The 25,988-nt window shown below is 42.3% G+C and overlaps 1 protein-coding gene across 1 annotated transcript in view; it reads left to right on the forward strand.

The window, feature by feature from the left end:
- The window catches only part of lrp2b (low density lipoprotein receptor-related protein 2b), a gene marked incomplete at both ends in the record, with an annotated part of 43,833 nt that overhangs the window by 16,536 nt on the left and 1,309 nt on the right, over nt 1–25,988 (forward strand). The window contains 46 exons of the mRNA XM_080048471.1: nt 65–231; nt 394–537; nt 663–772; nt 1,059–1,236; nt 1,791–2,004; nt 3,022–3,258; nt 3,382–3,573; nt 3,719–4,191; nt 4,716–5,163; nt 5,336–5,501; nt 5,652–5,810; nt 5,908–6,197; nt 6,676–6,879; nt 7,318–7,560; nt 8,172–8,297; nt 8,445–8,564; nt 8,741–8,872; nt 9,050–9,251; nt 9,921–10,216; nt 10,960–11,476; nt 12,739–12,894; nt 13,273–13,443; nt 13,578–13,801; nt 13,896–14,073; nt 15,108–15,304; nt 15,583–15,828; nt 16,816–16,941; nt 17,362–17,481; nt 17,665–17,781; nt 17,873–17,989; nt 18,304–18,441; nt 18,674–18,796; nt 20,011–20,139; nt 20,928–21,059; nt 21,204–21,329; nt 21,725–21,868; nt 22,009–22,174; nt 22,354–22,482; nt 22,767–22,987; nt 23,142–23,324; nt 23,798–23,917; nt 24,109–24,196; nt 24,415–24,479; nt 24,601–24,790; nt 24,967–25,000; nt 25,830–25,961. Coding sequence (XP_079904597.1) covers nt 65–231; nt 394–537; nt 663–772; nt 1,059–1,236; nt 1,791–2,004; nt 3,022–3,258; nt 3,382–3,573; nt 3,719–4,191; nt 4,716–5,163; nt 5,336–5,501; nt 5,652–5,810; nt 5,908–6,197; nt 6,676–6,879; nt 7,318–7,560; nt 8,172–8,297; nt 8,445–8,564; nt 8,741–8,872; nt 9,050–9,251; nt 9,921–10,216; nt 10,960–11,476; nt 12,739–12,894; nt 13,273–13,443; nt 13,578–13,801; nt 13,896–14,073; nt 15,108–15,304; nt 15,583–15,828; nt 16,816–16,941; nt 17,362–17,481; nt 17,665–17,781; nt 17,873–17,989; nt 18,304–18,441; nt 18,674–18,796; nt 20,011–20,139; nt 20,928–21,059; nt 21,204–21,329; nt 21,725–21,868; nt 22,009–22,174; nt 22,354–22,482; nt 22,767–22,987; nt 23,142–23,324; nt 23,798–23,917; nt 24,109–24,196; nt 24,415–24,479; nt 24,601–24,790; nt 24,967–25,000; nt 25,830–25,961 — 8,390 coding nt within the window. The remainder of the gene's footprint in view (nt 1–64; nt 232–393; nt 538–662; nt 773–1,058; nt 1,237–1,790; nt 2,005–3,021; nt 3,259–3,381; nt 3,574–3,718; nt 4,192–4,715; nt 5,164–5,335; nt 5,502–5,651; nt 5,811–5,907; nt 6,198–6,675; nt 6,880–7,317; nt 7,561–8,171; nt 8,298–8,444; nt 8,565–8,740; nt 8,873–9,049; nt 9,252–9,920; nt 10,217–10,959; nt 11,477–12,738; nt 12,895–13,272; nt 13,444–13,577; nt 13,802–13,895; nt 14,074–15,107; nt 15,305–15,582; nt 15,829–16,815; nt 16,942–17,361; nt 17,482–17,664; nt 17,782–17,872; nt 17,990–18,303; nt 18,442–18,673; nt 18,797–20,010; nt 20,140–20,927; nt 21,060–21,203; nt 21,330–21,724; nt 21,869–22,008; nt 22,175–22,353; nt 22,483–22,766; nt 22,988–23,141; nt 23,325–23,797; nt 23,918–24,108; nt 24,197–24,414; nt 24,480–24,600; nt 24,791–24,966; nt 25,001–25,829; nt 25,962–25,988) is intronic.

The raw sequence follows: 25,988 nt of genomic DNA on the forward strand, positions 1-25,988 counted from the left end.
GATAAGACAGCCCCTTTTGTAAGTATTGTGTTCTTCTCTTTATGTAAATTTTGTTCTATCCTAGATGATACTCCCTTCTTGATGGTTGTGAGAGAATCAGTGATTTTTGGAATTCCTCTGGACCCCGCTGACCCTTCCAACAATGCAATGGCCCCTGTGTCTGGCATCAGCCAAGGACGGGACATTGACTATGACGACCAGGAGCAGCTTGTCTATTGGATACAGGGCAGTGTGAGTGGAGGTCTTACATTTAACATGCAGAATGCCTTGCTAAAGTTATTTCAACAGCATCTAATGGACATTTAAAGTGAATTTCTTGACTGCCCACAGTTTCTTGAACACTGTTTGCTTGTTGTTTTGATGCATGGTCTCTGATGTATGCTCTAATATCAGGGTTCTATATGGCAAGTGAAAACCACTGGTACCAACAGGTCTGAGTTTGCTCCAGCTGCTTTCATAGGCTCACCGTCTGGTCTGGCCTTTGATTGGATAGGCCGAATGATGTATTACACCAATCCTACTGCTAAAACCATAGAGGTAAGCATCTTTTGATACATAAATAAAATCAAGCATTCTGCCCTTTGTGCTTAATCGCTTAATTTCAGTTTTTTAAATAGACTAAATGTATCCAAATTTTTCACACAATTTTACTCTTTACTTAGGTTATTCGTGTGGATGGAATCCAGAAGTATAGGAAAACCCTCATAACTTCTACTGGTAAACCGGAAGGAGTAGGAGAGCCCATTGGAATAGCCCTGGATCCAGCAAGAGGGTAAAGCAACTGTTTAAGAAAAAACTATTTGGAGAATTTGCTGTGATACTTAAATTCAGTGATGTATGGAAAACAATGGAAGGGACAAATAATCAAGAGTCAGTTCATGTGGGTAAAATGGACAAAAACATTCTCCTCATTTCTGCCCACCCAAAACTATAAACAAGTTCAGTCTTACAAGTTGTGTTTAGTAGATTGATGTAATCATTTTCTTACACATAGCTCGGTTTATTAACTGTGTGCATGTACAGCATGATCATTTACTGACTTGACTTCCCCTTTACAGGAAACTGTTTTGGACAGACAAGGGGTCGGACAGTGGAGTTCCTCCAAAGGTTGGCAGCGCCGACATGGACGGAGGAAACATCAGGAACCTCTACACAGGCAACATGGCTAACATAGGATTCATCACTGTCGACATCTCTGCCAGTAAACTGTACTGGGGTGTGGCTGGCTCAGGGCTGGTATGTACCCTGTACATGCTACTCTGCTCACAGGCTTCATACACATTTTTTTTGCAATTTTGGGAGGTCGAGGGGAATAATGATCCTCCTAGTCACCATTTCTTTATTGAAATAGTTCACCGACTTTTATTTTCTCCTATAGTTTACCAAACGTTTATGTAATTGCATTATGGAAGATGTTTTGTCTTTTTATTACTTATCACTGTAGGGGCAGGAATATTTCAGTAGCGGTAGGAATATAGAAGCATTGTGCTTCTGCCTGCTCCTTCTCGAACTTGTCCTTTTTTCTTCTTTAAAGTAATTGGATCCTTTATCTATGTTTTTTTTTCTTTTTTTTCTCTCTTTTAAATATTGTTGATTGTTCGAGATTAATAAAAATAAAATAAAACTGTAACAAGTTCATTCCACCTGAATAATCTGAAGTTTTTCAGACCAAACTTTTTTAAATTCTTGTTCTTGTTGTTGTGTGATAATTTTTTGATTTCAAGTTTCATCTTCATCATGTTTCCTGATTCAGCGACATTGAGATTAACCTCTTTTTATCTTTGCCCCAGATCGAGTGTGGCACCATGGATGGAGTAAGCCGTGTGACTGTGGTGAGTGGCCTTTCCCATCCGTGGGGGCTGACGGTCTACCAGAACCACCTCTACTACACAGACCTGGACTATGAGGTCATTGAGAGGGTGGACAAGGACACCGGGGCCAACATGGTGATGATGAGAAGCGGCATGTCTGGCCTGCGGGCCCTCAAAGTGCACGCCAGAGACAGTACGTGGATTAAACTGCTTTTTTTTTCTAATTCAACGCAGGCTCTCCTTGAGCTTTTTATGTTTTCAGCCAGACTGTTTCATTATGCAGCAGGTAATTACTTGCCAGTGAATGAGGGAGTATAGGAGATTAGTGTTCTCCCCCAAGGATAGCACACTGCAGGATCAAGCACCACTTGTATTTCATCTTTTGGATATAGCCTTTTGTGTTGATACGAACTCTTATAGCTCTCACAGCCCTTTTCACGATCAACATATATCATCTGTTATATTTGAAGATTGGGGAAGGATTTGTCTTGTGATTTCGTCTTCCTGTGTGCATGTTATTCACTTAGAAGAAAACACAAGTTGATAAGATGGTGGTAATAAGCAGAAATCAAGTCATTTAAATGGTCTATGAATTAAAACTGTGCACCATACTGCAGTCACACATTTTTTTTTGCAGAACCAGGCATTTCCTTAAATGTAGATGCTTGAAAAACCGATGTATAATAAATGCTCCCATATTAAAGCAAAGAAAATGTAGCTTAGCTTTAACAATACATATTTACAATATGCATTACAATAAGAAAATTCAAAAAGACAAACAAACACAACAGAAACACATGAGTTAAAACCGTAAAAAAGGAATAAAATCTACATAAAAAATCTAAAAGAAAATGTAAAGGGTTGCCCTGTGGCTAAAGGGTTAAGACTAACGATCAACCAACATATTTGTTGCATCTCACGCTCTATCATTATGGTTACCATTATGGTGGAAATGATCTGCATTAAATGAATGAACTAATAAATAAAAAACTAAATACAAAGTTTGCGTCATCAAGTCAATCCAAAGTTGAGGAGCCGTGGCTTTGTGTTTAAGTCTATTCATTGTTGAAAGTTGTCAAGCTTTTCCATTTATTTTCTCCTTATTTTTACTTTAAACATATTAATTGTACCGTTTCTTTTCAGTAATGTGAGCTAATATATGATCTAGTTATGCTCACCTCCTCCACTCTCTTTCTCTCTCCCACCTCAGACTCAGCGGGGACCACCAACGCCTGCAGCTCTAACAATGGGGGCTGTTCCCACCTCTGTCTGCCCAAACCAGATAATAAAAAGACCTGTGCCTGCACCACAGGCTTTAACCCCTCTCAAGATGGCTCCCGCTGTGAACAGTACGATTCCTTCGCCATTGTCTCCACCTCCAAGTACATCCGTGGCTTCCACATAAACAGTTCCGACCACTCTGAAGCTATGGTTCCTGTCGGTGGAAGTATGTTAGCATAATATTATTCTGCATCATAGTGTTCAACCCTGCTTTTTTTCTCTGAATCATTAGCTATAAATACCAAATAATCAGTTGCTGTGGGTTACATTTTTGTTCATCTTTTTGCAGCTTCCTACTCCATTAAGGGCAAGTTGGATCTCCATATAGAATCTGGCTATTTATACTGGACTGACAACTCCAGCTCCACCTCATACAGGGGCATCTTCAGGGCTAAAACAAACGGAGGGCGTTACAGTAATGTCATCAACTCTGGTGTTGGAAGAGGGGGCATCCAGGGCTTCGCTGTAGACTGGATTGCGGGTATGAAGCAACTCGTTCAACCAACCTTCATTCATCCATTGTCTTTACAGGGAGGCCCTAAGAGCAAAGATATTAAACAGTTCTTGCATTAAATTTAATAAATACATGAATAGTAGTTTTCTCATCTCTCCCTTCACTTCCATAGGTAACTTATACTTCACCAATGCCTTTGATAGTGAGACCTTCCTGGAGGTGCTCGCCATCAACACCACCTACCGAATGATTCTCCTCAAGTCCTCCGAGGACAAGCCCCGTGACGTGGCTGTTAGCCCGCGGCTTCGCTACCTCTACTGGACGGATGGTGGCCAAACGCCTAAGATTGAGCGTTCCCTGCTGGATGGCACCAACCGCACAGTGTTGGCCTCAGAAAGCCTAGCGTCACCTAGTGGCCTTACCATAGATTACACCAATGATTTCCTCTACTGGACAGATGATGTTCTTGATATGATCTCCCGCATGGCCCCAGACGGCACACAGAGGCAGATTGTACGCTATGGGAGCCGCTATCCATCTCCCACAGGAATGGCTATATTTGGAAACTACATGCTGTGGGTGGATAGAAAGCTGGGGAAGCTCCTCCAGGCCAGTAAGGACCCAGCTAATACCGACCAGCCAGAGGTGAGACTTAAATCTGCTCATCTTGGCGCTCTGTTTTTGCTTACGGGAGGATACCTTTGTGATATTCCATTGAAATAACTCAATCATTTGTTTAATATTCGCAATTTGTTGGGGAAAAAACAATCTGTAGGATCAATTGTTTGAGAAGATGAAACGTCTAGCTTTTCACGGACATATGTATATTATAGTTGACTGAATATCTGTATCTTTAGGTTACGAACTTTTGCTCTAATAATACAAAAATTATTGTGAAATAAAAATGGCATTTTCAACTATAATTGGACAATTTATAAGAAACATTAGCCCTCCCAGTTGGTGGTGCATTTAAACTTGAAATCCACAAATCAGTGACTAGCAGTTAGGATCAACAATGGTTAGGTTGCACCATAACTGTCTTGCGTCCAGAGAATGATCTCTTAAAGAGTCTCAATAAAAGAGGGGAGGCGGACCGAGTCAGAAAAAAAATTGTGATACTGCTGAATGTTTTATGCCAATTAAATTTTATTTTGATTTTTTTGTACTAGGTCATACGAGACAATCTTGATGGGCTGATGGATGTAACTGTCTTTGACTCTCACGTCCAGCCTACATCTGCCAACCAGGTGGGCTTTAACCCATGTCAAGAAGATAACGGCCGCTGCCAGCAGCTCTGCTTCGCCCTGCCAGGCCAGGAGAAACCAAAATGTGGTTGCGCACATGGGTCACTCCTTAGTAATGGAGTAACGTGTGGTTACGGACTGGATGAGTTTCTAGTTTTCACAACAGACTACACGCTGAATAGCTTAAGGTTAGACCCTACCGATCACAGCACCCCCTATCCAACGGTAACCCTAGGCTACAACGTGGTAGCTCTGGATTATGACTTCAAGGAGAAGCGGATTTTCTTCGCCCAGTATATGGGGTATGGTCGGAGCAGGATTGGCTACATCACCACTTCATCTGTCACCAGCCCACCTGTCATTATAGCCTCAAGTGAGTCAAGCGTTAACTCTTATTGTGTTCCCTTTATGGGACTTCCATTGGGACTTCCATCTCATGATTGTCTCCCCACTCACCCTGTTCTCAATTTTCTCATTACCATCATGATCTTATCATTTTCTCTCTTTATTCAACGTCCTCTCCTCTCATTTGCTACACTGCTCAGATTTGGATGACCCAGAAGGATTGGCGTACGATTGGGTCAACAAGCGTCTCTACTTCACTGACTACTATAGACGCAGTGTCCAGTCCATTGGGGTGGATGGGAAGAACCGCTCAATCGTCGCACCTGCAAACCGTCCGAGAGGCATCATTGTTGACCCATGCTATGGGTAAAAGCCCCAGACCCATTACTTCACTACCAAATGTGTTACTGGACTGGACATCACTGTTATAAAGTCTATCCATGATATGAGCTCCTCTCCTCCCTTCTTACCCTGCTCTCTCTCTCTCTCTCTCTCTCTCTCTCCCCCCTCCCCCAGTTACCTGTATTGGACTGACTGGGGCTATCCAGCTAAGATTGAGAGGGCCACACTGGGTGGAAACTTCCGGACCCCGATCATTAACAGCAGCCTGTCCACGCCCAACGGCCTGACTCTGGATTACCAGGAAAGGATGCTGTACTGGGCCGATGCCACGTTGTATGTTTATTTTTTTATTTTCACCCTATTGCAACAGATCTCATACTGTTAAAAACAATTATATTTGAACACATCAATCCACCCCTGATTCTCACAGAGACAAGATTGAGCGTTCCACTCTGACTGGTGCCAACCGAAAAGTGATCGTGCAAGGGGTCCAGTACCCGTTTGCCATGACCGTCTTCCAGCAGGACATCTTCTGGACCGACTGGACTGAGAGAGGAGTCTTTAGGGCAGGGAAGGACGATGGTTCAGGCTTCACAGTGCTGGCCCAGGACCTACAGTACAGACCAAACGACATCCATGTTTACGCTGCATCCAAGCAGGAGATGTGCTCCAGCTCCTGCCAGCAGTTCAACGGAGGCTGCAGTCATGTGTGTGTTTCCGGTAAGAGAGCAAGAGTCTTTACTTGTACCTGCTGCTGCTAAACAAGGCAGTGGATCCCACTCTTAAAACTCAATTTAAGTTACACAGTAGCACAATAGCCTCCAGAAATCTAAAGTTGTGCCTGTAACTTTTCTCTGCACAGATCCACCTTATTTGCAGCTGTTTTTGAACATGTTATTCTATGCATTTGATTCATCATTTTTGTGCCTAAAAGTGTTTCCTTGGGCCTCTCAATACAAATATTCAAAATGAAATATTACATGAAAATCTTTGGAAGTTTTAACCACACTGAACACAAGTGGTTTTTCCTCACCTAATACCTCAGAGCCAGTATTGGGAGTTGTGAACATTCCAAACAACACAAAGAAGGGACACAGTGCTACTTATTATATATTAATAGTTAATAGTTATATCTGTTTTCCCCTTTCAATACCACTCCATTCTTAAACTCCCTCATCTCCCATTCTCCCTCCTGCAGGTCCAGTGGGCCCAGAGTGCCAGTGTCCTCACGAGGGGAACTGGTATCTGGCTAACAACGGCAAAGACTGTATCAAAGACACGGGGAAACGTTGTCAGCCGGACCAGTTCACCTGCATCAATGGAAACTGCATCTCAGCGCGCTGGAAGTGCGACGGCTACGACGACTGCCGGGACAACTCGGATGAGCTGGAGAGAGTGTGTGGTAAGAGATGAGGTTTTAATATAACGTAAACAGCGGATGGTAACCATAAGTGTACAGATATCGGCAGGTCAAGCAAGCAAGAAAATATAAAAATGTTCCACTTAAACCTGATGATTTTTGGCATTTAAACCCCCAATTGCTGAAACAATTCCCATGTGTGAAAGGCACACACACATAATTTTGTTATTGAACATTTATATTCTCACTGCCTGTAATAGTAATATCCATTTTTAAAATGGTGGGTTTCAGATTGTAATAGTAAAAAAAAGCCAATAGGCAGAACATCGAAAATTAAATATCTAAGTAAGTAAAATGTATTTATAAAAGCACATTTATAACAGTTCGAACTAACCAAAGTGCTGTACATAGTGCATTCAGTAGGTAAACAATGAAGGTAAAATGGGCAGTAAATCACCACCGTTGTTCCTCCTGCTCCAGCCTACCACACCTGCGCAGCCATTGACTTTACCTGCGACAGTGGGCGCTGCGTGCCACTCAGCTACACCTGTGACTACACCGACGACTGTGGGGACAACAGTGACGAGCGAGGCTGCCCCTTCCCCACATGTAACCCAGCTACCGAGTTCACCTGCGGCAACGGACGCTGCATCAGCGCAGCCTTCGTCTGTGACGGACACAACGACTGCCGCGACAACGCCACCTCCGACGAAATCAACTGCCGTGAGTTATGATATAGTTATTTTCAGCCCTCCCCTCAAAAGGCTTTTATCTTTTGCCAGGCCATCTTTTATAAATAAGAATATGTTTTTAAAGACCTGCCTGGTAATATAAAGGTAAAAAATTTAAATTAAATTAAAAAAATTAAATATTATTATTTTGCATTTCTATGCTTTTATCAGACAGTTTTTAGAGACAGAGATTAAATGGGGCAGAGAGGGGAATGACATGCAGAGAAGGACCAAGGGCCGGATTCAAACCCATAGTCTGCTGCTTCTGAGGACTTAGCCTCTATGGACGGGCGCTCTCACCACTACACCATGAGCTGCCCCCTTAAATTAGATCTTTAACGTACACACGTTTCAGCAACTAGATTGGAAAATGGTTTGGAAAGTGTTCTTCTAACGTCATTGGTTCCACTGCACGAGTAACCATCTGCTCTTCCTCAGTCATTAGCTTAAGTTCCCTTTGGCAAAGCCTTAGTAAGTTGTCAATAGTCCGAAAGAATCTCTTATTAATATCCACCTCCCAGATATTTATTCAGTGTTGCTGACTAAGAGGCTGAATAATGTTTTTAATCCTGTGGTTGGTGTTTTGATCGTTGCTCTCTCCAGCTGTCAGGACGTGTCCAACGGGCCAGGTCAAATGTGACAACACCAACATCTGCATCTACCCTGATAGCCTGTGTGACGGCTACAACAACTGTGGGGACAACAGCGATGAGAATCCTCTCTTCTGTGGTAAGTTGAACGTTTAGCAAGAAAGAGAGAGAGACTTGCTGGTAGGAACTGGTCACTCACAATGTTTAGTCTGTTTCCCTGTGAGTAGATTTAATAGAACTCTACATGTGTGTACAGTATATCTGAATCTGTGTTACTGTGCTACAGCGGGTCGCACATGCTCTCCGGACCAGTTCCGCTGCGATGGAGGGACGTGTATCCCTGGCTATTGGGTGTGTGACAATGTCCGAGATTGCAGCGATGGGACAGATGAACCTCCCACCTGTGGTGAGTTGACTACCTTTTTACAATTGACATTTGGGCTCTTTAGACCAGTTAAACCTTTATTCAGAGAGCTTTTTCCGTGCCTTGCTGAGAACTCACAGATACGTGGTCTGTGATTAGAGTAAATGGTGGTGTAAAGGCCTCTCAAAACTGATGTATTATTCTGTGTTCATGTGCAGAGGATCAGATAAGAACATGCAATCCCAGTCAGTTCACTTGCACCAATGGAAACTGCATCCCCCAGTCATTGGTCTGTGACGGCAACAATGACTGCTGGGACAACAGTGACGAAGCTCCTGAACTGCAGTGTGGTGAGGCAGCACTTTTATATTAAAACGCTCTGCGGGGGGGCAATGCTGTTGACCTGTTGGCAAGACAAATGCACTATTTGAACTAATTAGTTTTTGTTCAGCTTACAAACATCTGAATTTTTCTTTACAGCCAAATGTTTGATCCTGCACATGTTTTACGGTATCATATAATTTCAGGCCAACGTACCTGTAGTTCCAGCCAGTTCACATGCCCAACCTGGCACCCCGGATACCCGCGCTGCGTGCCCTTAAGATTTGTGTGTGACGGGGACAAAGACTGCGCCAACGCGGCTGACGAGCTCCAGAACTGCCCCAACCGCACCTGTCATTTGAACGAGTTTGCCTGCTCCAACGGGCTTTGCATCTTCCTCCCCTACCAGTAAGTTACAAGTGTTTGTGTGTGACATGAATTAAAGGTGTAGTCAGCGAAAAAATCCCTTTTCGTCAAAATCAGTGAATATCTCCTCGCAATCCGTGCTACCTGTCTGAACTGCGTGTGTGCACCGAAGAAAAAATCAGGTGTTAATACACAGCCTATGCTCTGTAAACTGGTATGTAAACAAAGGGGGGCCCACCGTAGCTAGTGATATACCAGTTTACAGGACCTATTAACACTGTATTTTTTTTTCAGCGTGCACACACAGTACGGACGGGTTGCGGATCATGAGGAAATATTCACTGATTTTGAGAAAAAAAATGTTTTGACAACAAGCATTTTCCAGAATCAATTAATCCACTTTTAATTAAAGGTGCTCCGAGGAACGTTTTGGTGTTTGTTAATTTTTGCACTCCTTTTGGGCAAAAGCGGTAGTGATTTTACTACGCCAGCTGTTGTTCCTGGGTGAGCATACCCATAACAAAGGCAATAAGAGAAACTATATAAAAATTGCATTCTTTGCACTGATGGTCTCGTTTGCTGATGTCATGTCATTTATGATCATCAGAGGAAAAATTTGACTGTTTCAGTAATATTTAAAAGTTCCTCGTCACAAAACTAATTCTCTCGTCACTGGAATGGAATCTAAGGAATTAACTCTCCTCTACCCAGCTGTGACCGCGTGAACGACTGTGGGGACGGCAGTGACGAGTTGGGCTGTACCTATGACACGTGTAGCAGCTACCAGTTCACCTGCGCTAACGGAGCCTGCGTCCCTGCTTCATACACCTGCGACGGAGACAGCGACTGTATGGATGGCTCAGACGAGGCGGACAGCTTGTGCATCAAGCCCCAGCCCACCTGTGCCCCCAACCAGTACCTGTGCAAGTCAGGAGAGTGTGTCGACAACACTAAGGTGTGCAACGGACAGAAGGACTGCGAAGACAACAGCGATGAAAAAGGCTGCGGTGAGAAATACAGAAATATTGTGATGATACTGATGACTATTGACATGTGTACATGGCACTTGGAAAGTTTCTTTCCGAACTAGTAGACAATACATTTGATTCTTGTGAACCAAAATGCTACCTAAAATGTTTTGAAGAACTCACCATATTATATGGAAAGTTTTTACTTTTGCTTATTTTCTATCCTGTTAGTGGATAGTTTGGGAAGTTGAATCAAAAGCGACAATATTAAAGTTCTCACAATTGTTTGAATATATTCATATACCCATTTACCCCATGTAGCTAAGGGCTCCCTAAAACTCATGATTATTTTTTATTTATTTATTTCAGTTTTTATTTTATATTCCAAATCATTTACTTAAATATGAGACAATACGATTTGGGAAACAAATACTACTAATATTAACTACATCTTAAAATGTTTTGGTCTGAAAGATATTCAGTGTTAATGATGCAATGATCAAAAAAAGATTGGAACTAGCAAATATAAGCATTTGTGTTTGATAATTAACATTTAAAGAATGTTTACAATTATTAAAGCCCTTTTATGTCGATTTTGAGTTATCGGTTGATAGGCTGATTGTCTCATCATAATTTATATATGTGATTAATTCCGTTCACCCATTTAATATTACATTGATTCATATACCCACTCTTGGTATATGAATCAATCTTTTGGTATGTGAATCATCTTTTTTCATTGTCTTTTCCCCACTTGGTCTTATTTTTCTCGTTCTGTCTAGGAGTCAACGAGTGCCGCAGCCCATCAGTCCACCGGTGTGCCCAGATCTGCACCGACACCCTCACCGGTTACTACTGCTCCTGCAACCCCGGCTACCGACTCATGCCCGACGGAAAAGCCTGCGAGGACCTCAACGAGTGTGTCAGCACGCCGGCCGTCTGCAGCCAGATGTGCGAGAACTCTGTGGGCTCGTACCACTGCAAATGTGCCCCGGGGTACATCCGCGAACCCGATGGACGCACCTGTCGGCAGAACAGTGGCATTGCCCCGTACCTGTTGTACAGTAACCGCTACTACATCCGCAAACTGACCACCGATGGCTCACTCATGAGTATAGTCCTGCAGGGCCTGTCCAATGTGGTGGCGTTAGATTTTGACCACGCAGAGCAGAGGCTGTACTGGTTGGACGCAGGAGTAGGGAAGATAGAGAGGATGCGTTTAGACGGCACCGACAGGGAGACGCTGGCGGATGAGAATGTTTTTGGAGCTGAAGGCTTGGCGCTGGACTGGGTGGGCAGGTGTGTGAGAATCTTCATTCATAAAGCTATTTTAAATTATAATTATTTTTAATAGTTTATCATACAATAAACAGTAGGGGAAGGTGGGGTGATTTGTGCATTTTGGAAGTTGCAAAACCCATTGTTTCTAGAAAACCGTGGAAGAAATTGGAAATGTGACCACATATTTAAGAAGAGCCATCCATTTGACTCATCCTGTAAAGAAGGGAGACACAAGGAATAAGATATAAGCACATTTAAGCTCAAAAAACTGTGTTTTGCCTTTCAAAGTAAAATTTCCATGATCAAGGTTTTTTGATTATTGTGTCTGAACAATTATAGACACGTTTGAAAACATTTGACACATGTTTTAGTGCTTTGGTATGCTACACTTTGAGTCTATATAATTAGCACAATGTCAACCCTAAATTGCTGCATCATGCCTATTATCCAAAATTCTGGGGATGGGGTGATTTGTGCGCAAGGGCCTGGGTGAGTTATAAGTAAGTAAGTAAGTAAAATGTATTTATAAAAGCACATTTATGACAGTTTGCACTGTCCAAAGTGCTGTACATAGTGCATTCAGTAGGTAAACAATGAAGGTAAAATAACAATAACCAAAATAAAAGACGTAAAGCCCATACATCCACATAAACACAGATAGTAGTGCAGAGGTAAGTAAGTAGTGCAGAGGTTAATGGGGAGGAAACACCAGGGTGTACATATGGGTTTTGAGCCTTGATTTAAAGGCAGAAATGTAGGGGGAATCACATTTGTCAGGTGGCAGTTGGTTCCACAAGCACGGAGCAACTAGTGCAAAGTACATTTCTGAGAGTTGTGCCAGTGGCATGGCTGTATACGCTGGTCACCAAAAGAAAGTGATAGTCTACAGTAGCTCAGGAGAGAGTGACATCTCAATTCCACTTAACGACACCACTGATGAGAGTTCAGATGGCCAGAAAGATGATGATGGTGACTTTGTCATTGTGACACAATGACGCACAAATCACCCCACTACGTGGGGTGATTTGTGCGACAAGACAACTTTTTTTCCGAAAGCTATATTTCTTAAACAGTTTATTCCAGATCCAAAGTTTTTATTGCCAAGGATGCACAACATCCTGAAATATATGTACATATTTGAGTTGGAGACATAACTGTCAAGGCCTCACTTTAAAATCACTTTGAGTAAAAAGTTGCACAAATCACCCCACCTTCCCCTATATGTATTTTGGGATTTTTAATTTGGGATGACAGTGAAATCTTTTCCTTTCTGCTTCCAGGAAGTTGTACTTGGTGAACAGTTATTACAGCTCAGTTCATGTGATGGAACTGGATGGGCGCTACCAGAAGAAGCTGCTGTCAGGACAGTTCACAAATGGAAATGCCACATATGTTATCAGCCGACCCCGCGCCGTGGCAGTCAACCCTAAATATGGGTACGGACACACACAAACACAAACGCATGTGACCGCATGCATGCACGCACGCACGCACACACACACACACACACTTACACACACATATCGCACACCGAAACCAGGTGTTAACTATTGAAAAGTTCTCTAGTCAGAATTTTGTAGCTGCAATGGAAACACCTAATAATAGGTAATTACATATTCTATGTGATCTTGTGCTGTGTACACTGATCAAGTCAGAGACAGGAATAGTAAAGATAATAAAATGCACCCAGTAAAACAATATTAGGCATTACTGTTATTTGCAGACCATTTATATTGGTAAATATCCATTACAATTGACTCTAATAATCTTTTTGGATGTTTCCGTTCTTCATTCGTGTCCACTGTTTCTCTCAGATGGCTGTACTGGACTGACTGGGGGGACACTGCCTATATTGGCAGAGTTGGCATGGATGGAACCAATATCACTGCCATCATCACAACCAAGCTGGAGTGGCCTAATGCTCTGACTATAGACTACACCACCAACAAGATCTTCTTTGCCGATTCCCACCTGAACTTCCTGGAGTGAGTGTGGAGATGCTCAAAACATATTTGTGTAGTCACGTTTCCAGGGCAGTGCTCTGAATTTCTTAAGTTTTAGTTCTATGAATATGTAATGCCTACAGATTGTATTAACCCTGCACTGTATCAACCTTCAGCTTTGCAGACATGGACGGTCAGAACCGACACCGGGCCATTGCTGGTACACTCCCCCATGTCTTTGCCGTTACCCTGTTTGAGGACTGGGTGTACTGGACTGACTGGAACACACACACAGTGGAGAAAGCCCACAAGTACACTGGCGAACAGCGCACGTTGATGGGCAACAACACGCATCGGCCCTATGACATTCACGTATACCACCCATACAGGCAGCCTCGCAGTGCGTACATTTGAACTGCAGATTGCTTGTGTTTTTTATTGCCTTAATTGGATGCAGCCCAGAATAAACCAATGTTTAATTTTGAATCACCCAGGTGAAAACCCCTGCTCATCCCATTCGCTGACCTGCAGTCATCTGTGCCTGATTGGCCCTGGTGGGCAGCAGGCCACCTGCGAGTGTCCAGATCACTTCATCGGCCTCGCTGTGGGCTTCAAGATCCAGTGTGTCGCTGACTGTTCTAGCACCCAGTTCCGCTGTGGGGACAATGAGAGGTCGGTCAGATAAAAAATAAATAAAATAACTTGTGCTCTCATTTCACAGTCCTTACAATTCCATTCATCCAGTTTTAAATCATGTTGTAGGGAGGCTGAATATTAATATTTAAGAGCATTGTAACATGGTACCCACTGGTAGCCTGGAAATCCAGACCCTGATATCGTGAACGATAGAGGGTCTGGCCACGATCAATAGTAATTTCCAACTCAAGGGGCGGCTCCTACTCGTGCATTTCAAATGCCACTGCACGCAGTTGGATAGCACTACAACCAATCAGAGCGATGCACAAGGTGACGTAGTTTAGCGAAACTGTTAAACTGTTAAACTGTTAAATTAAACGTTTGCCGTTGTCGGTCGGCAAAACGGAACATTCCACTTACTTGCTAATGAAAGATTTGAGTGCCGTCTTCCAAATCGTTAAGGGTCGAGGCCAAAGCAGTCTCAAACTCACACAACATATCCGCAGCCATCTTTGATGTTTACTATCACGGCTTCGACGTCGCATGCACGTCACTGTCGTCATCCGGTTACGTCCTCCCCAGAGTACCATATAAAGGGCTCTGGCGCGCCCATATTAGATAGAACCAATTGAAACGTGAGCCCAGATTTCTGGTCTTCTTGATAAAGCTTCAACGGAGCGTGTCCAGACCAACAGGCGCAGCAAATTTAATTTGCCAGCACCTAGTGGCAGGTCTGGGAATGCCAGGCTAACCCACTGGGTCTTTAAAGCATTTAAAAAGCATTGAATTTAATAGTCTCAAAGTAAGGCATTAAAAGTAGTGAATTTTACTGTAAAGTATTGAACTTCCTTTACAAAGATCTGACATTTTTTGATTGCCCTTTTAAATATTTGGAGAGGTATCGATAAACACTTTTTGATTTTGTTATTAATACTATACACATACTTCCCAGATCTATTGTTACAGTATATCAATGTGAGTAGTATATTAATGTGAGTTAATAAAACATGTTTCCATTATATCATTCCTAGGTTTGCCTAACCTCTCCGTGCCTTTCCCCTCATCCTCAGGTGTGTTCCTATATGGTGGAAGTGTGACGGCCAGTCGGATTGCGGTGACGGCTCAGATGAACCTCAGACCTGTCCGCCCCGTTACTGCCCCGCCGGTCAGTTCCAGTGTCGGGACGGAAACTGCACCTACCCGGGCTTCATCTGCGACGGGCACTCGGACTGCGCTGACGCCTCCGACGAGGACGTGGCTCTCTGCAGTACGACAGTTACTGTAACTCACTGCAATAGAGTAGAAAAATCAGATAGGAAGCTGTTATTAACTCGCAAAATTCACATATTACAGTGATTATTTCGGGTCTTGCATGATGGTTTTTTTACACATGTCAAATTTGTTTGTTTGATTTAGCTTATAGAATAGCGAAGAACATATCACAACATTTCCTGGTTTAAGTTCACCTTGGCCATGCTAAAAACCCTTAGGATGAGCTCACTTAATGTTCAAAACACAAGTCAAGATGCAGTTATCTCCCTGTAGGTGACCACCGCTGTCAGGAAAACCAGTTCCAGTGTAAAAACAAGCTGTGCATCCCCGTATCCTGGCACTGTGACGGAGTAAACGACTGTTCGGACGGCAGCGATGAGGACACAGAGACCTGTTCCCAGAGGACGTGCCGACCGGGAGAATTCCAGTGTGCCAACGGGCGCTGTCTGCCGTCTAGCTACGTGTGTGACGCACAAAACGACTGTGGGGATGGGTCTGATGAGCCCTTTGAAACATGCAGTGAGTGGGACATTATGAGATGTCTTTTTAAGTGAATCAAAGCCAGTAAGGGACAAGAAAATGATAGAATACACCAATAGACCTATTGATGCACCGATCCACTATTTTTCTGTACGATCCGATTCCGATATCTGGGTTTTGGATATCGGCCGATAGCGATAGTGTCTGATATCATAACTATTATACATTTCTTTATTGGTGGGAATGCTAGGTGTAATGTTATGAAGGCTTAATCAACACAGCAATCCTCATTTAAAGAGCAACAAACATACAAAAATGAAACAAGGTTTATCTTAACTGCTTTGAACTGTTTGAATGCAGAAGAACATCAGAACTCAACTTTTGAATTGCTAAATTCAAATATTAATGTGTGCTATATCACATAACTACGGTCTTAAAATAAAAATGTATTTCATAGTTAAGATCATTTAGATTTCTTAATAATTACATTTTTTTAACGGGTGTTATCAGTCCGTTATCCGATATGTAGATTGCAGCCATATCGGAGCCGATACCGATATTGGAACGGATCGGCCCCATCCCTAATTTGAAGTGAATCAAAAGCCAGTAAGGCAAGAGATGATGATGTCCTGTTCGGTGGCTGTTGTGGGGCTCAAACCTGTGAGACCCTGATTCTCCTCATACTCAAAGGAAGAGCTCTGCTGTAATTGATGATGGGTCGTGCACTGTGGCAGAACAGAGCTGACGGTTCAATCAAGCTTAAGTGTTTTTTCAATAATATATAATCAATCTAGACTCGCCCATGTCCCAAGAGGAGCTAGAGTGAATTAATGATGTATTGGCTTTTTTTTCTAGGTTTAAATGGCACTAACGATTAATCTTTTCCCCTCTCAGCCTCTTCCCTTCTGCTCTTACTCACTGTCACTGTTTGTTTTGTTCTTTCTCATTTCTGTCTTCCATGTTTTGTTTGTTGTTTTCTGTCTCTTTCTCCTGTCTTGTCTAATCTCTCTTTCTCTCTCCTTCCAGTGGGTCCAGACTACAAGTGCGATGACACCGAGTTTTCCTGCAAGACAAACTACCGCTGTGTTCCTCAGTGGGCCCGCTGTGACGGCGCCAATGACTGCATCGACAACAGCGACGAGCAGGGCTGCGGTCAGTTTGCTTAAAGAGTAGCACACTGTACCGCTGATAAAAATTTTAAATCAAAGTAGGATGTTGCCTAGCATTAACACTGTATTATTGAACTCTTTTCAATAGGCTGGAATAGCAGTGTGTATCACCCTTTTAATTTGATGATAATAATTTTTATTTATGATTTATTTATTTAGCAGGGACAATGCACGGCTCATGAGCAGTACAGTACCAGAGTTAGCTATTAGCTAATTTTCATCTGTAGTCCCATTTTATTTGGCTAGAGTACCTTGTTTGTCTCAACCTACAGATTTGCACAGCAAGTTCTGCTTATTGAGCATTGTATATTTGGGGTCTTAAACGTGGTGTCACTGAACAGTTTTTTCTCATTGACCACATGTTGAATCATGTTTTTCTCCATGCATTCCTGACTCTTAACAGAGGAGGTAACCTGCGATCCTCTGGGAGATTTCCGATGCGACAACCACCGCTGTGTCCCTATCCGCTGGCAGTGTGACGGCTCCAACGACTGTGGTGACGCCTCAGACGAAAGGGACTGCCGTGAGTATATACTGTCATGTATCAGCTAAATACATTACAAACTCAGCAAGAGTTATGTGTCTGCCACTGATACAGAATGAGTTTTTCCTTTCCTCTTCAGTTTATCCTTTTATGGGGTTGAATCAATCAGGGAGTTAAAAAAAAACTCATACTCACACCATCTCTTAATCTTGATGTCTATAGAGCCGAGGCCTTGCTCTGAAAGTGAGTTTCGATGTGACAACGCGCAGTGCGTGCCTGGAAAGTGGGTGTGTGACCATGACAACGACTGCGGGGATAACTCAGATGAGCGGGACTGTGGTGAGCCGGCACTGCAACACAAACTCGCATCCTTAAAGTTTCCAAGGCCGGTTTCATAAACAAACGCGCTGACATCTTGGCTCTCTTCCAGATTTGCAGACGTGTCGTCCAGGTCTTTTCCAGTGTGACTCGGGCCACTGTATCCCCGCTGCTCTGCAGTGCGATGGACGGCGCGATTGTGAGGACCTGTCAGACGAGACCAGCTGTCGTAAGTAAACAACATGAAAACATATGGCAAACTGCCTGGGCTCTGCAGCATTTTATTGCACCTGTTTTTACCTTGTGTTTTGTAAGTGTGTGTGTATAGGGTAAATGGATGTCCTTAAATTATTGCATGAAAATATCTCAAATATGCTACAGTCGGTCAAACTGCTCAAGAAGTTGAATAAATAGACCATAAGCAGATACCAACAGCTTGAGTTAAAGCTTTAAGAGTCACTTTTGTTTTCGCATCCAAACGTTTGGTCTAGATACATATTGATTTAAACTGTGTGTGTAACAGTTTTTCCTCCAACTCGACAGCCACTCGTTTCCCAGGAGGCCGTTATTGCCCTCTAAGCCTGTTCCAGTGTGACAACACTCTGTGTGTGAGCCAGAGCTGGGTGTGTGACGGCACTGATGACTGTGGAGACCGCTCTGACGAACAGATTAACTTATGCTGTAAGAAAAACATTTTATTTATCAGTAATTTGTCCATGGCAAAGTCCTGTGAAAGGAATTTTGCCTGTATTTTTCCAAATGTGCAAACCCTTGAAGCACATTATGATTCTCAATTTATACAATTCACCTTAGGTTTGAAAAATATATGGAGGATTTTAATGTTTCAATGTTAACCCGAGTAGTAGTGGCAGCAGTGTTGGACTAAACTGTCATGTGTGTGTGTTTTGACTAGTAAACATCACCTGTGAGATGCCGTCAAGGTTCCGCTGCGCAAACGGCTACTGCATCTACTCCGGCCGGATGTGCAACAAGCAGGACGACTGTGGAGACGGCAGTGATGAGGAGGAGGAACTCTGTATGACTGGCACACATACACCACATATCTACAGTAGTTCATTAGGGCTAAATTGGAAAAGAAATACATTGCTCCCTACCCTTTGTATAACAGCTACTGTGTGTTAACATCCTCACTCACTTCTAGAACCGTTTAACTGTTTCAAAGCAAAGACAAAAGACCGGATCACTGAGGCTTTCAAACATTTAAGTAAGTTATTCTGTGTCGAGGATGACACTAGTGATAGCTACCCAAGATAAGTTTCTGTGACACTTTGCCACCTTTATTGGCTACGCATGTTGACATATATAAGACATTTGACTCCAGTTGTTTTAGTTGATGACGAGTGTACAGGTACAACTAAACAAATTAGCAACTTTGAACGTACACTATACTGTAGCTAGTACAAACAGGTAAAAGCTACACAACTAACTATTAAAACACAGGTCAGATTGTTACTATGACAATAAACAATGATTAAAAAATCACAAGCTAACATTGCTAACAGTAATAAGATCATTTTAAGCCATGGTGTAATACACAGAAACAAGCATCAATGCAAATATGTAGGCTACACATGCGATGATACACTTAGATAAATTGATATTGTGTATAGACACGCTGTGAATGTACATAAAATGAATTAGGTTTTTGTGTACATAGTACACAGTTTTATATTTCCGTATTTTCAAACATAGCCATAACTAGATTAGCATCAAGTTCAGGTTCAGCAAATGCACCACCAATCATTTGTTTCTGGGACCGAGGATTATTGTGAACAACACTAATGCCCTGTGTAAGGCCAGCGAAAATGGCAAAACACAGAATGAGATGGGTGTGCCCTTACAGGACACAAAGCCTGGTATACATGCAAGGGATAAGGAAATGGTCTGTTTTAGGGGATTGTTACACAATCAGCTTAAACATCGGTCGGAGCAAATTATTTTGAGAGGGAGATTAAATAGTTGGTGGGCATTGGCTAGCTCATCTCAATCCATTTGTAATTAGGGAGGAGATGGTAAAGACAGACAGGGGGGAAGCTATGGAGAAGCCTTCAAATGAAGATGTGATTTATTGGGTATAGTATGTTTTCATGTTAAAGTATATATGCATGTGTGAGTACTTGACTGTGTAGGATGCTTAGAGTAGTGTGGAGGTGGACGGGTTGTAGATGGGTACTCCACCTTTCCTCCTGTACTTGTGTTGATGACTCATTCTGACTGTGTGCTCCTCAGGCCGCGAGCCCACGCTGCCGCCCTGCACACTGGAAGAGTTCAAATGCACCAACGGACACTGTGTGGCCCTGCCGTATGTATGTGACCACAATGACAACTGTGGGGATCGCACTGACGAATTAGGCTGCAGTGAGTAGCACGACAAAAAAACACTCATTCACTTACTGTCAACTTCCTGTTTTAAATATCAGTTTAAAGTCGGTTATTAAATGTTGCTGGGAGGAACCTTTTTGATGATGGTAAACTGACCTAACAGTTACCCACTAGGGTTTTAAACTGTAGAGCAGAGTTTTAAGACATGACATTATGCATACAGATAATAGCAGATCAGAAGTCAAGATTACAGCAGGGCATTGCATAAAAAGGCAAATTGTAAAATAACATTTGTAATAAGAAAAATATCTCATGATCCTTACATATGTTGCATAAATATGCCATTTACTCATAATTATGACTTCCATGTCGTCTATTTATGACTCATCTATCCATCAATTATTTTGTGCCACACATCCAGGGCTAGGTACCGACCCGATCCGATCCACTTAATGTCTTGTAATTATGATAGAATATCTTGTAATGGGAAGGTATGGATATCACAGATGGGAATCTATAATTTCTAATAAAAAGAAAACTTTCTCCACCCCAAAAAAGATTAGATTTGAAGATTTCACATTTAGATGATTAATGGATGTAATTATGAGATATATTTTTCTCTTTTATCTATAATGGTAGATCTTTCTTTCCATATGAACACAGTTCAAGTTAAGGCCGAACTCTGGTGACGAGACAAATAAGTACTTTGTCTGTAGCCATAACAAAGCCATTGATTGGTTTCATCAGAAGTCACAAGTTGCATTAGAGACAAAAGCTCTTTTTTGAATGTGTCAGAGAACATGCTCTGTGTTGTCTGACTCCAGATTTTGGCCAAGACCGAAACTGTGAGGAGAAGTTGTGTGAGCACGAGTGCACCAACCTGAACGGCACCGGCTTCATCTGCTCCTGCAGACCTGGATACAGAGTTGACCCAGACAACACCTATACATGCCAAGGTACGCACACACACACACACACACACACACACACACCACGATATCACTGCCTTCACATCTACTCACACAAATAACTGCACATAGATGAAGATACCATTAAATGTCATGAACAAAAGTGTACTTTTTTTCTCTCCCATCCTCTAGACATCAATGAATGCGAAGTGTATGACACCTGTCCTCAGATCTGTAAGAACACTAAGGGCAGCTACGACTGTGAGTGCGCCCCCGGCTACCGCAAAGTGGGCGACGGCAAAATGTGCGAGGCTGAGGGTGAGAGAAATCTTTTTATGGGCCTAGCTTCAAGAGCAAAAATCAATACGACTGACTTAAACAATGAAGTTGATTGGATGGCTTACTGAAATGAATTTTATTGACTTCACTCACAACATGTAATTTAGAGGAAAAAGAGGGAGAAGATGAATTGTCCCTCTGTGACTCAAAGGTGGAGTAAGTGATTCTGGAGAACGCTTGTTGCCAAAATCACTTATTTTTTTCTTTAATTTTAAGATTCTTTTTTGGCGTTTTTTCGCTTTATAAGACAGATTTGGAGAGACAGAGTTGGAATTGGGCAAAGACCCAGGCCGGATACTAAGCCGTGTCTGATGCGATGAGGAATAAGCCTCATGGTACACAGGTAAAGTGTAACTGCTCTTGTTTTCCTTTAGGAGTGGCTCCCCTGCTGCTTCTCCCGGAGAACATTCGTATCCGGAGGTTCAATCTGCAGACGGAGGCCTACCACGACTTCCTCCAAGAAGAGGATCGCATAATGGCTCTGGACTACGACTGGGACCACAACTACACCGGATACAGTAAATCAATCACACACAGATTCATACCAGATAGCAGCGAGAAAGACATTAAGACAATTGAGTTGAGACACAACGCACGTCACGACACATCATAAAATCAAAAATGTTTTAGTATGTCTTTGTGTTTATTTTTTCTTCAGGTATGGTGTACTTCACTGTAGCTAGTAAAGACTCCGTACCAGGTGCCATTAAAAGAGCATACATCCCCTCTGTGGATGATGGCAGTAACAACATTGGTGCTGCTGTTGACCTCGGCATCAAATACATCACCACACCAGACGGAGTCGCTGTGGACTGGGTGGGAAGGTGCGTTTGAACGTATACATTTAATGAGCCTGATTACGTTCCTTCATTACTCTAGTAGTCTTCAGCTATCAAAGGGCTCAAAGTCATTTCACAAACAAATATACAAACTCTTGGTAGAAAGTTTGAATGTGTCAAAAAACATGTTTTGTGACTAGTTTTTGTAATTCTTGTGTCTGAAGGAACCTGTACTGGGCGGATTCTAGGGTGAAGAGGTTAGAAGTGGCCATGTTGGATGGCCGCTACAGGAAGCACTTAGTCAAGACTGAGCTGGGCCACCCGTCTGCAGTGGCTGTTAACCCACGCCTGGGGTGAGACAGACAGGGACACCACAGCTGACTATTAAGAACTATATTCTCCTGTATTTCCCACAATTTGTATCACTTTTTATTGCTCAATTTGTACATTGTTTAATATGATGGAATAATTTGCCAGTAGGATTGAGTTTCTCTTGAAACATGAGTAGCAATATAGCAATATACGGCAGGCCTTTTAGTTTTTTTTCTCCTGCACTTGAAATTCACATGAATGGCAAAGATATAAGCCCACCACATCTCAAAGGCCAGAACTCCTTATCTCTGTTTTGTGTCTGCAGGATGCTGTATTGGGCAGACCGTGGGGAGGCAGCCAAGATTGAGTGTTCTTGGCTGGACGGCCAAGAGAGGAAAGTCCTGGTAGCCGACGGCCTGGGCTGGCCCACTGGCCTGTCAATCGACTTCACCAACAGCGACAGAATCTACTGGTCTGACTCCAAGGAAAGCCACATAGAGTCTGTGCTGCCTTCAGGGGAGGACCGGAGAACTGCCGTCTTCATAGGTATTTTTATTATTATTTACAAGATTTTTGTGAGGACAGTGATCAAAGACACACAAACATTTTAGAGGAGAATATGCTCCTTTTGATGATCTTAGTTTGAGTATCAATTCCTATCACTGGGGCCAGGTTAAAAATGTTCACTTCTCTTGCCTAGATGTGAGGAACCCCTTCAGTGTGAGTGTGTTCGAGGACCACGTTTATTGGAGCACTCAGGAGAAAGGCGAGGTGTTCCGGCAGGACAAGTTTGGCCGCGGAGCCAAGACCAAGCTGCTGACGGCCGGGCCCTGGCTGACCCAGGTCTCTGTGTATCAGCAGCAGAGATACAACTCCATAGCCAGTAAGCTGCTCATTCACCCCACCCACATATTCAAACACATACTGTGTTGTATAAAGCACATAGTGTATTGAGTATTTTTTTAATTTTTTTTATCTGTGTATTCTTAATTTTTTTTATTTGTTGTCTCCTTTTACTGTTTTTTTTTGCTGCTGACTGACATATTCCATTATTACACATATTCCATTTGACATTATGAAACATTAAGCTGTTTATTTGTCTGGAATCCTCAATCTGCTAAAAAGCAAAATACCACAATGATATCAAACCATGATTAACAGGTACCGTAATCCAGTGAAACGCTCAATACAGTAATGGCCCCGTCCTTAAAAAACACATATCTCCAGTCATTTTCCGATTATCGTTGTAAGTTGACTTAAAACCAGAACAGGCAACTTATCATGTAAGTCATGCACTTTTAACTTGTTTAAATGAAGAAAAAGAAAATCAAAGCGCCATTTCTATTGTGTCTGCAGTGAAGAATCCGTGTAAGGGAACCTGCAGCCACCTGTGTCTGCTCCGCCCGGGAGGTTACAGCTGCGCCTGTCCCGAGGGCACCAGCTTCGTCCCCGGCAGTAACACCGAATGTGATGCTGGTACGAAAAAGAACATGTGTTATTTTGTCCTTTTACTATGTGTCGTAAAAACAAAAAAAGGTGCTGCAGAAAATACGAGGATGTTCCTTTGTCATGGCTAGGGTGTGTTTTAATAGCAGTGGACACAAAGGGAGGAAGTGAAAATAGAAAAAAGTTCCATTAAGATATGTTTTTAATATAAATGATTTCAGGATTTGACCCACCGCCCACCATGCCCCCACCATGTCAGTGTCAAAATGGAGGCACCTGCTACTTTGATGACAACATGGCCCTATGCAAGTAAGACATGTTTAAGTTTTTTACACCCAGGAATAGAACATTTACTAAAAAGCACTAAGACTACATAACACTGTCAAGGCTGTACAAACCTCCAAACTATTTTTATTTTTTTTATATATATTTTTATAGAAGTGATACATCAAACAAAGAGAAAACACAAGTTATAGGGCTGCAATAACGAACATATGAACTGTAATGTTTTGTATCATGTTTCACAGATGTTCCCCAGACTGGATTGGAGAATACTGCCAAACCAGCGTATACACCATGGTTGCGTCCTCAAGTATATTTGATTTTTTTTTATAGCACAACATTTTACACTTCTACAAAACTCAAAGTGACTGGTAACTGGTAATCTTCACCTTTTTAATATTAACAAAGTGCCTTTTGTCCCTCCTTCTCAGTTGGAATAGCGATTGGTGTGACAGTAGTGATTGTGGCTCTGCTGGTGGCTCTTGTCTATGCTGCCAGGAAGAAGACCAATGTGCTAGAGAGTCTCCGGAGCAGCTTGCCTAGTTTGCCCAAAATGCCCAGTATGCCATCCATGCCTGCAATGCCTTCAATGCCGGCCATGCCCAACATGCCAGGCTTCAGGTGAGATCTTCTGCTAAAAAAAGAGACTTAAATCAAAGTAAATATATCTATTATATGCTTTCAATATAGCGTATAAGAGTCACTTAAATGTTTTTTTTATTTAACTGTCAGGATATGTGAGTTTGTTATGTGGAGCATCATGTTACATCTGAATCGTGTGTCTTGATGATTTTCAGAAATGGTTCAACTCCAAATTCATCCAACACAGAGGTGAGTGAAACTTGGGTGCATTGAAATCTGAAGCATTCAGCAAATGTATTAGATGATTTTTTTTTAAACATTTTATAAAGAAAATTAAAAATTTATTAGAATCAATTTATATTTGACATATAACTAAATATTGTCTCCACGGCAGCAGTTATTTTTAAGAGCAGAGACACTATATAACTCAATAATATCTCTCTGGAAACGGATCTGAAATCTAGTTATTAAATCCTGATATTAAAAAACACTGAGTTTACAAGATGATGCCATAGAAAGTCTGCCACTACATCTCATTCATCCTCTCCTCTTAATTCCTCTCTCACTACTAATGTGAATAGACTGCTGCCTTCACAGCCAGAAAGTCCACAAGTATTAAGATTTGTGGCCAATTAGGCTAAACAATTAGCTTTTATATTTCCATTTGCCTGATGTGTTCTATGGCTTAAACAGCCCAGTGATTGATGTCAAATTTTGAACATAGAAATATACGGCTTTTTTGCTAGTCAAGGCTTTTAAAAAGTAATAATAAATTACCTTGAAGTTTTTTGCTAAACATAGGAGGGGCCGCACTGGCAAACACAAATTACACCAAAACCATTTCTTTACCAGTCCGCTAATGTCCCTCTCCTGTTTCTTCAAATAAACTACTGATACAAGAACCTTTTAAATTAACAATATGATTAAGAACCGTTTCAGATTCACAATCAGGTTTTATGGGAGAATGCCTATTTGCCTATTTAAATAAACATTTCATCTTCAAACGTGTCACTGACTGCGGATAATGTACTATCTTGTAGTTATTTACTCAAACTGTCTACTTGTGGTCTGATGTCAGGTTCCCTGTATGTCCGTGTCCATGGTGGACGCGGATGGGAAGAGCTTTGAGAACCCAGCCTATACAGCTGATGAACAAGCTGCAGCCACGAGCACCGTGACAGCCACTGCTGCTCCACATGCAACAAACAAGGTCAATAAACAGGTCTCCCCGGCGCTC

This window comes from Ammodytes marinus (assembly GCF_949987685.1).
Source record: "Ammodytes marinus genome assembly, chromosome: 20".
NCBI classification, from domain to species: Eukaryota; Metazoa; Chordata; class Actinopteri; order Uranoscopiformes; family Ammodytidae; genus Ammodytes; species Ammodytes marinus.